Source organism: Magallana gigas, chromosome 1 (assembly GCF_963853765.1).
Source record: "Magallana gigas chromosome 1, xbMagGiga1.1, whole genome shotgun sequence".
Classification (NCBI taxonomy): domain Eukaryota; kingdom Metazoa; phylum Mollusca; class Bivalvia; order Ostreida; family Ostreidae; genus Magallana; species Magallana gigas.
In genome coordinates, this window is record NC_088853.1 from 3,169,529 (window position 1) to 3,180,433 (window position 10,905).

The 10,905-nt window shown below is 34.0% G+C and overlaps 1 protein-coding gene and 1 long non-coding RNA gene across 2 annotated transcripts; one reads left to right on the plus strand and one right to left on the minus strand.

The window, feature by feature from the left end:
* Positions 1–372: 372 nt before the first annotated feature.
* On the minus strand, positions 373–4,813 carry LOC105325197 (uncharacterized). Its single transcript, XM_066080773.1, has 6 exons — positions 4,527–4,813; positions 4,342–4,395; positions 3,987–4,151; positions 3,802–3,855; positions 3,483–3,635; positions 373–1,438 (listed from the first exon to the last, which is right to left on the minus strand). The coding sequence occupies exons 2-6, from the start codon at positions 4,367–4,369 to the stop codon at positions 1,332–1,334; spliced, it is 507 nt and encodes a 168-aa protein (XP_065936845.1). The 5' UTR covers positions 4,370–4,395; positions 4,527–4,813; the 3' UTR covers positions 373–1,331.
* A 1,937-nt stretch (positions 4,814–6,750) lies between these two features.
* On the plus strand, positions 6,751–7,590 carry LOC109617165 (uncharacterized). Its single transcript, XR_010711281.1, has 2 exons — positions 6,751–7,285; positions 7,449–7,590. It is a non-coding gene; the product is annotated as an uncharacterized lncRNA (long non-coding RNA).
* Positions 7,591–10,905: the final 3,315 nt, after the last annotated feature.

Here is a 10,905-nt window from a genome sequence, read left to right on the forward strand (position 1 = left end):
GACATGAGGTAGATGGGCTTGTTTTTCGCCTTGGTGTTTGAAAATGTCATATGTAACATTGAGTTATTCCCCTTTTCTATGTATGAATGCATGATGCAGTGCCTGAGAAACTAAATATTATAGTAGTCTTACATAAAACTCTAACTGAGCTCGACTTGTCAGTAAATGACAGTTTTCACAACAATCGCAATTGGTATTCAAAATAACAATACATGTAATAAAACTATTTTGATAATAATACATATATATCCATCAAAGAGTAGAATATTTTGTGTATTGGCACATTTCACATGTAAAACCCCCCCCAAAAAATTACTAGTGAGTATTGATTCACAATTGGTAAACAAAATAACAATAATAAAACTATTTTGATAATAATATATATCCATCAAAAAGTAGGATATCATGTGTACTGGCACATTTCACATGTTAAAACCTTTTTAGCAAACACGTGTTGTAAAATTAAAATAAAACCAAATCTACTTTCTTTTACATAAATTTCTGTTTGACTTACTACATGTAGTAAATGAAAGTTTTTCCCTTAGCACATATACAGGTTTTTTTTTACAAGTTAATTTGCTTCTTTGCCGTCTTGGACCTTGTGTTGTCAGAGACTGATGTTTGACTTAGCAGAGGTTTGGCTGAGGTCACCGTGGATGGTGTTTCAGGGGTTGTGGCAAGTGATGGCGGGGTTTGCATTTCTATGCTTTCAGCTGGTGAAGCAGGTGGAGTTGACCGACTCGTGAGTGCTGAAGTTAAGCATTGTGCAGTGTCTGGTGGGGTTGAGGTTATGGTGCTTGGGGTCGTGGGCAAGGAAGGAGGAGTGAATGACAACGGAGAGAATGCTGGGTTTAGGTGTACAATTGCTGGTGAGGAAGTTGGTGCTGGTGTTGATGTTGCTGAAGGTATTGTAGCTGGTTGTTCAGTGGTAGCTAGTTGTTCAGGTTGGGTATGTGCACAATTTCGACATTTTGCATGCAACCATCTTTTCAGCAATATTAGTATGATGAGAATGGTCATCAAGATTGACCACACCAACATTCCTAAAAAAATTAAAAAAAAAACCCTAAAATAAGTTTCAATAATACAAGACCCACACACTTATCATAGCATCATTAACACACAGATTCTTGATAAAAAATAACAGACTCACATTCACTATCATCTGTAGAAGACATGTATGACTGAATTTTTCTCAAATCTATTTTGGACTTCGTAGATAATTTACTATTTCTTGGTTTAAATATTGACCGATTTGATTTTCTCTTAATTTTTTTTCTGGATGTCTTAGTGTCACATTTCAGATTTTTAAGCTTATCTTTGATTAAAACTTACACACCTACAAAAATACAAAAACTGAACACTAAATTTAAAATATTAAGAACTGTGAAATCTTTCCACTCGGGGTCCATGAAGAGATTGTCTTGCTTTTTGGAATCTACAATAATAATTATCCACAAATAATATATATATATATATATATATATATATATATATATATATATATATATATATATATATATATATATATAAATATACTCTTAAATAAATAAAACAGAATGCGACAGTCCAAATTAAATAAATTGTTTACTGTTAGCGCTTTCAGCCATGTCGGCTCTTCAGACAGTTATACAAAATTAAAAACGTTGTTTGTAACGTTGTCAATGACGTCGTGTTTTTAAAGTTCATTATGACGTCACAATGTACATCAAGGTAGCGATGGCGTGAACTTTATCAACGCCGTTAAGCAATGCATAGACATATAATACAATACATATAGAAATTATATATATGATAAATCTATTTTCGATTAAGTTTCGGGTTAAATATTTTAATAAAATAGTCCTCTTTTGTGGTTCGGGCGATTTCATTTGAATTCTACATTTTAGTAAATCGGTAATGATATTCTCGCCGTCTTTGATAATAAGATATGATGGGAATCTGTTTCTTTGCTAAATAAATCGGTAATGATATTCTCGCTCTCTTTGATAATAAGAATATCTTATTATCAAAGACGGCGAGAATATCATTACCGATTTATTTAGCAAAGAAACAGATTCCCATCAATACTTGGATTTTCATTCATGTCATCCGTCTCACACAAAAAGGAATATTCCATACCAAACGGCACGGCGTGTATGTACTATTGTGACTCACCCTTCTCTTCGCCTACAAAGGCTTCAAGAGTTAAAACAACACCTTAGACGACAGAATTACCCCGTGGAACTTATTAATGACGGAATTAACCGGGCTATGGATATTCCTTTAGCACAACTTAGAAGGACCTGCCTTAAGGAGGAGAAACAAGATGAGAAAATTCCGTTTGTAACTACACATAATCCGTGTAACCATAATATTTTTAAATCAGCAAAACGTTTTTTTCCAATATTAGAACAATCAGAAAATATGAAAAAACTGTTAAACCAATCATCTATCATAAACAGCAGACGACAAGCGCCGAATCTGAGGAAAATTCTCTCCAAAGCAAAGTTCTCGTCCAGCAATACTATTTCCATCAAAAAGTGCGGCGACCCCCGATGTGGAACATGTGACCTTATACAGGAGGGAGAAGGAATAATATTAAAAAGCGGCCAAATTTTAAAACCTAATGCCCCAATGAACTGCAAATCGTGTAATTTGATATATTGTGCGACTTGTCCAACATGTGGAGAAAATTATATTGGCCAGACTAACCAGCTCAACGCCCGAGTGAGAGTCCACAAACAACAAATAAAGGACGAAACAGTGAGAAACACTCCATGTTCGGAACATTTTGCGAAGTGCGGAAAGGGAACATTTAAAATATTTCCGTTTTACAAAATGTGGAATTCAAATGAAATCGCCCGAACCACAAAAGAGGACTATTTTATTAAAATATTTAACCCGAAACTTAATCGAAAATAGATTTATCATATATATAATTTCTATATGTATTGTATTATATGTCTATGCATTGCTTAACGGCGTTGATAAAGTTCACGCCATCGCTACCTTGATGTACATTGTGACGTCATAATGAACTTTAAAAACACGACGTCATTGACAACGTTACAAACAACGTTTTTAATTTTGTATAACTGTCTGAAGAGCCGACATGGCTGAAAGCGCTAACAGTAAACAATTTATTTAATTTGGACTGTCGCATTCTGTTTTATTAATTTAATTTTTTTTTGCTGTACCAAGGCTTTATTTATCTACATATATATATATATATATATATATATATATATATATATATATATATATATATATACATTATATATATATATATATATATATATATATATATATATATATATATATATATATATATATATATATATATACACACACACACACACACACATTATAAAGTTTACGCAACAAAATATATGAATAAACTAAATATTTATCTGAGGGACAAATATTTTTAATTTCAATTAAACTTCAATATCAAATTTTTGTTCAAAAAACAGAGTCAACAGAGGAAATAAAAAACTTACCATCATCTAAAATAGTCTGATATGCCAGGGTCATGGTAGAGGTCCCTGTGGACAAACTCTCTTTGGTGGTATAAGTGGGGGTGTCTGTGGAAAAGCTAGAACCGCCATTGGTGGAGGTCTCGGTGCGAGTTCGAATTGATGTGGATGGCACACCTAAAGCATAAAATAAATCTAAGATGACTGTTTTGGTTTTTTTTGAAAATTTTATGGGTAGAGATAGATAAAGAGAGAGGGCAAGAGTTAGATGCTCAGGGAAGGGTGAGCGATTGGAGGTGACCAGATCATATCTACATACAGGTAGACAAACAAGAACATGTACCTTTTGTTTCAATTCCTCCTGTCGACATCTGTCTCTTAGGTACCCCAATGGATGCTAAAACAAGACAACAATCTTTATAATATTTTCTCTCCAATTTAAAAGCTTGACTAATGATTACATTTGAGTTCCAAATCTCATCTGAATTAGACTTCTGACAGAGTCAACATAGGAAATAAACAACTTACCATCAACTAAAGTAGTCTGATAAGCCAGGGTCGTGGTAGAGGTCCCAGTGGACAAACTTGTTTTGGTGGGGGTCTCAGTGTTGTAAGTGGGGGTGTCTGTGGAAAAGCTAGAACCGCCATTGGTGGAGACCTCAGTGTGGGTGCGAGTTGATGTGGATGGCACACCTAAAACATAAAATAAATCATTCACACCTAAAACATAAAATAAATCTAAGATGCCTGTTTTTTTTTTTGAAAATTTTATGGGTAGAGATAGATAAAGAGAGAGGGCAAGAGTTAGATGCTCAGGGAAGGGTGAGCGATTGGAGGTGACCAGATCATATCTACATACAGGTAGACAAACAAGAACATGTACCTTTTGTTTCAATTCCTCCTGTCGACATCTGTCTCTTAGGTACCCCAATGGATGCTAAAACAAGACAACAATCTTTATAATATTTTCTCTCCAATTTAAAAGATTGACTAATGATTACATTTGAGTTCCAAATCGCATCTAAATTAGACTTCTGACAGAGTCAACATAGGAAATAAACAACTTACCATCAACTAAAGTAGTCTGATAAGCCAGGGTCGTGGTAGAGGTCACAGTGGACAAACTCTTTTTGGTGGGGGTCTCAGTGTTGTAAGTGGGGGTGTCTGTGGAAAAGCTAGAACCGCCATTGGTGGAGACCTCAGTGTGGGTGCGAATTGATGTGGATTGCACCCCTAAAACATAAAATAAATCTAAGTTGACTTTTTCTCTTTTTGTTTTTGTTTTTTTTTTTATTTGTGGAAATAAAAGGGAGGAGAGAGAGAGAGAGAGATAAAGAGAAAGGGCATTTAACGAATTTTAACAATAATATTTACATACAGTTAGACAGATAAGAACATGTACCTTTTGTTTGAATGCCTCCTGTCGACATCTGTCTTTTAGGTACCCTAATGGATGCTAAAACAAGACAACAATCTTTATAATATTTTTTCTCTTCAATTTTCAAAGCTCGACAGGTGATTACATTTAAGTTCCAAATTTTTATTTTCACCAGCGGAAATGGCGGAGTAGTCAGAATCTCGAGCCCGAATTACATTTATGTTCAGAGTTATCGTTCCTATCCCCAATCATATCCCGCTCCTGTCAACTTTTCGTTATTGTAAAGAGTCAAAATAAGCGTTTACCTTTAGTAGCAAATATTAGAAAATACTTGGGTGTCAAGTTCGAGTACACTAAGAATCAGTGGTGGATCAAGAAATATGTGCACAATTCATATAGCATCAAAGAATTTACAGAATACGTGCTTGTCAATCATTTCCACCTTATTTCATAAACTATTTCTTATTTCATAAACTATTTCTTAGCTTTACCTTTTTATTCATGAAAAAAAATTACACGTCGAATAAATTTGCTACTTTTGAAACGCTGACAGAGGTGTAACGAGATCAGTGAGACCATAAACAATATAAGATTTGAAAAAATTGATTTGAAAAGATTGATTCAATTATATTAATACTTACAACAAGTTTGTCCCAGCAAGTCATGTACTCTAACGTCTCTTGCTCCGGTTACGTAAATTACCGATAGACCACAGCTTCTTACAAATACATGTACATCACGATAGATTTCCGAATCTATATACACTTCGCGACAACTCGCGATATCCAGGCATGTCTTTACACCTCTTTCCGCAAAAACCAAGCACAAGCCGAAGGACTGTTGGCCTAACAAAAGGAAAAGGACCTTCGTTATCTTTATCCCAAATGCCATGTGCGCTGCACAACCCAGTTTGGGGAAATCATGTGACCTTTTACCCGCGAATTGTTTTTATACCCGTATATTGTTGCATCAACATTATAAAAACAATCAAAATAATTTTACAATGGTACATTGTCAACTTATCGCCCTTATGTTACACTGATATATTGTATTGTATACATTTCCATTGTTTTTCTTTCTTTTAAATAATATTTTAATTTTTTTCAATACGTCGGCTACTTATGATTAAAATATGAATTTACATTCGCGCGTTTTTCTATCTATAAAGGTGAGTGGCCGTACTATTAAATTATCAATATTGAAAATTTGCACCTGATAAAAAAATACTCGTTTCTACGTAGTAATTTAGTTCAATCACCCCTGTCAAGGAGGAGGTGACATTTTCATCGGCAAATTTTGAAAGATCATCAGATAAAAATTATTTTAGACCTGAGCAATGACCTAACCTCTATCATAAATCCTGATTTAATTTTGATACATATTAAGAAATGATATTTTACAAAAAAGTGGGTATAATGAACGACCATACCCTTATCCCACGCACTTTTCTGTGAGAGTATTTAAAGCCCGGGGATTGACATAAAAATTGTGTTGGGGAAGCAAAGTTCTCAAAAAGCACAAATTCATCAATTTGTCAAAATGGCAGACTTTTCTGATTTAATGTAAGTAAACTCGGTTCTATGATTTGTTGCATATACGGTAAACTAGTAATTGAAAGTTTTGTATCATATACATACAGGGGTATATATATATATATATATATATATATATATATATATATATATATATATATATATATATATATATATATATATATATATATATATATATATATATATTGTGTAAGCATAGTCCTTTACGGCGAATATTTGTGTTTTATATATTTTTAATTTAAAAATATCATAATTATACTGTATGATTGCTACAATATTGATGAAATACTTGGACATAAAAGAAAGGGGGGGGGGGTTGTTAACGGTATTAAAAATATATTGCTATTAGTTTATCTTTTATTTACTTATTTATGCAGTGACTTTGAAACATCTCCCGAGTTCGAAGAATTATGGAAACAAATAGAAAAACAGGAAATAGAAAATCAGGCCCCTTCATTTTCAAAGTAAGTTAAGAATTTAGTTATAAAAAATATTGTGCCATGAAAAATCAAACTTGTCGTTAATGACATTTACTGAATTTTGCATGTACGTATTATTCTCTCATAATATTTTATCCTTTTATTAATTTTTTGTAAGTCTGACTCTCTGTACTTTAAGTACTTTTTATTTAAAGACGTAAAATTTGAATTGGTATTTTTTTTTTTAAGATCTTCCATTGTTCCTCAAAAAGGAGCGACGCAGTCGTCTAAAGTAGTGGTTCAAGATAGCACAGGGCCTTCCGTCCTGAAGAACTTACTGTCAGGCACAGTAAAAAAGGAACAAACAACGACCAGCCCTTTCAACGAAAAAGCAGAGAACGTCAAAACAACAATTATCCCTCTGGTCCCAGTTTTGGCAGAAAATGATCACATTAAAACACAGCTACCTTTCAAAAGGTCAGGAAATGTATCTAGTTATTTATTTATTTTATATACCCACTATTAATCACCGTTAATGCGGGAATAAATTATAAATACATATTGTAATTTTTTTTAAAATTCTATAAATTGAAAAAAGGGGAAAAGTCTATCGCACGTATTCCTATTTATATCTTATTAGGTACTCTGCTTGTACTTCAAGTGTATCGACACCGTCATACTCTCCTGCGCATGATGAAAACTGGCCCCCAACACTAACGGATTCTACAACGTTAGCCGCCAACGCAGAGGACTCAATTCTCACAACGTTCAGGTAAATTAATCGATGCTTTAAATAATTAAAAATACACATCTGTCAATTACTTTACTTGTTGAAAAACATTTTAAAATGTACTGGTTGTTAATATTTAAAAAATATATATTTTTTGATTTAAAAGGAGGAATAATAAATCAAAGGCCTGAAGGGCCATAATGGCTTACGGGTTTGATATGACTATATTTACATGGATCGAGTATGATTCCCTCTATTTCTTACGGAAACTTTAGTTTATTTATAGCTCTATAGAAAGTAACTAGCTACATGTAATTCATAGATCTATAGAAACTAACAGGACCGATATCAACATGCCCTATTTATTGATTGGTCGAACCTTAGTGACCGAAACAGACAGGATTGAAATCTAGACGCCTCTTTTATCAATTGGTTGAAACCACCATTGCTTTTAGGGAAATCATAGACTGCATAAAATAATAATGATGATGTCAGACTCAAACTCCAATATGAGACAATTTGTTTCTTTCTTTTATCCAACGACTGAAGTACATTAACTGTAAATTCATTCAACTATATAGGACACAAATTACACTTAAAACCAACATGCTCTCAAATATCCGTACACCTTGTATTCCTACGCACTATGAACTTGCGCGATAGTTGGTGCACGGTGCGACGTAACAGCGCCACAGCCAGCGCGAAATCACTGCACGTAAAAATAATAACAACCAAATGATGAAATGTACTGCATGTTATGTATTATAATTGATGAATTCTCATGAAATCTACACCAACAAGTGTCATTCCATTTTATTTGTACTTCATAAATGTATATTTATTCATATTTTTCTGGGTTGTTTCTACTTTTTTAAGAGGCTGACCTTCACAAGCTTTTATAAGAAATATAGATTCACAAGGCAGTTCTAACACCTTCTGTTTTATTTTTTTCCCTTTGTACAGAGATAAACTCTTTGGAGGGGGGGGGGGGGGGGGCAAGAAACAGGCAGAACTATGAAATTACAGCAAACTTGTTTTGACACCAAATTTAATTAAAATGAATTACTGCACTATAACTTTGCAGTCAGTCTCTCTTCACATGACATGTGTACACAGTCATTTTCAGAGGCAAACTATACGATGTCTCTATGTTATAGTAATGTGACATCGCTTCCGTATATGACTTGCACTCAAGCTTAACTGTATATTGTTTTCTTATTTGAGTACATTTGGTCTCAAGTTTCCAATATTTTTACGACAAATAAACAGTTCAATCATAGCACAACCAAGGTAACTCCATCGAGAGAACATTGTGCTATTTTTAGATCTTGGAAAATCCCCAACATTCGATAATGGCGGAGGTGTCGAAGAAGGCACATTATATTAAAACAAGTAGTAATTGCCCCTCTATTTATGCATTTATTACCGATTTATACTCCCAGTTTCAATATATCCCAATCATAAGTTCGGTTCTTTAACCGTTAAACACTTTCCCCCTTGCTGAGATCGATGTCGATGTCGATCGAAGTTAGCGACGCTCTCTGCGGGTGCAAACGTTTTTATGAAGATTGAACGAAATAACGACAACTTTACATTTACTTATCACTGTTAGGATCTGAAATAATTGGGAAAAGATTTTTTGCTTATAATACATGTAAGTATGCATAGCGGAAAGCATGGCGGCACTGTGTGATGCATGGCGGGGGCCTATACCTCTATGCAAAAACCGGTACATAGAATTACCGAAATACCTAGGGAAAACACTGCAGTTAATATTCATTCGCGTTAGATTTCGAGTTTATTTAAATAAAGTCAATTCATATTGGTTACAATAACATAAGTGATAATAACATATGGAAAATATAATCCTGCTTTAAGATATCTATCATGAACAACAAACACTTAACTTTGCAACATTCGAATAGAACTATTTTTTGTCGCGCATGTTCAGATAACTGAACTCTTTGCCGTAAAGATTATCCGGCAACTAGATGGCCGTAAGCCATAAAAAAAGTTTAAGGCCCTGGAGAAGAGATTTTCAGAGCCCTTGGCTGTTGCTTCCCGAGAGTTGGAAGTTCTAAAATCCTTGCAAAAGCGGATGGCGCTGGATCTTCAGCAAAGTGAGATAATTTTAAATTATCTCACATCGAAATACGGATAGCCCGAGAAGAAACGTGCAAAATTTTCCTCCTAATAAACATTTCGATTTTTGAAGAACTTAAGCTTAACTTAATCAAATTATTTGTTTATAAATGTTTGATTGACCATTTGGCTTTAAAAACTTCCGGTATTGAATAACGAGATGAAACAAGTTGACAATCGTAGTAAAGTGTTACATTTATGAGACAATAGTTCAATGGTGTTCATATCTTTTGTAACTGTATATTATTACTTAATTTTTGAAAATAAAGGATGTTTTGTAAGATGCACATGCAATTAGTAGTTTTTCAATTCTAACAGTTTTTAACAAACAATAAATTGTTTAACAGACTTTTATCGTTTTTGTTTCTCCCGTGCCTCTACAAAAATATTCGAAAAATCTAACTGATAGAAAATAATAATCATACCTTTTGTAAAACACCATTATAGTCCTTTCATAACATTGTATGTGTTTGAATGTTAAATTTCATGCGTAATTGATAGTTCCTTATTAAATGTACTTATTAACACGGTGACCCAGGTCATACGGTGACTTGGTTATCAAGGCGACCTCATGTTAATGTACTAAGGTGACTCCAAGAGACCAGGGTATCAATGTGACCTTTAAGGAACCAGGTTTTAGAACTAAGAATTATCAAGGTGATCTCCGCCTGTAAGTGACTTCATAATTACCAAGGTGACCTAAATAATTGTTTATGACTTCAGACTTATCAAGGTGATATGTGACTGTTCTAACTATCAAGGTTATACCCTGACCTATGATAGTGACCTCAAAATTATAGACAGGTAACCTGACCTTGACCTCTGGTGACCTGACATTGGCCTCATTTATCAAGCTTCAGGTGACCTGACCTCATTTATCAAAGTCTCTGACCTGACCTTGACCTCATTTATCAAGGTCATTGGCTTAGACCCTGGCCTAGTGACCTGACCTCAGTTGACATGACCCTGTCATTGACCCTGATCTAGTGACCCATGTGACCTGACCTTGACCTAGGTATCAAGGTCATTGGTGACCCTATACTGACTTCAGACTACTACCCTCACTACTGAGGATGATACTAAAGGGGACATTCTAACATCAATTTTCTTTCTGTCGATTTGAAATATTGTAAAAACGAAACAATCGAATACAATGTGATTTAAAGCATACTGGTTGGTTACCAGTTTCTAACATATGATAAGAATTGTTGTAATATGTATAGCA

Bases quoted from the DNA above. Each gene is read 5' to 3' on its own strand.
- LOC105325197 (XM_066080773.1), bottom strand. From the start codon at position 4,369: ATGTCGACAGGAGGAATTGAAACAAAAG. The intron at 4,152-4,341 runs GTACATGTTCTT...TTTATGTTTTAG, and splicing joins AGGAGGAATTGAAACAAAAG to GTGTGCCATCCACATCAACT. The intron at 1,439-3,482 runs GTAAGTTTTTTA...TTATTATTGTAG, and splicing joins TCAGACTATTTTAGATGATG to ATTCCAAAAAGCAAGACAAT.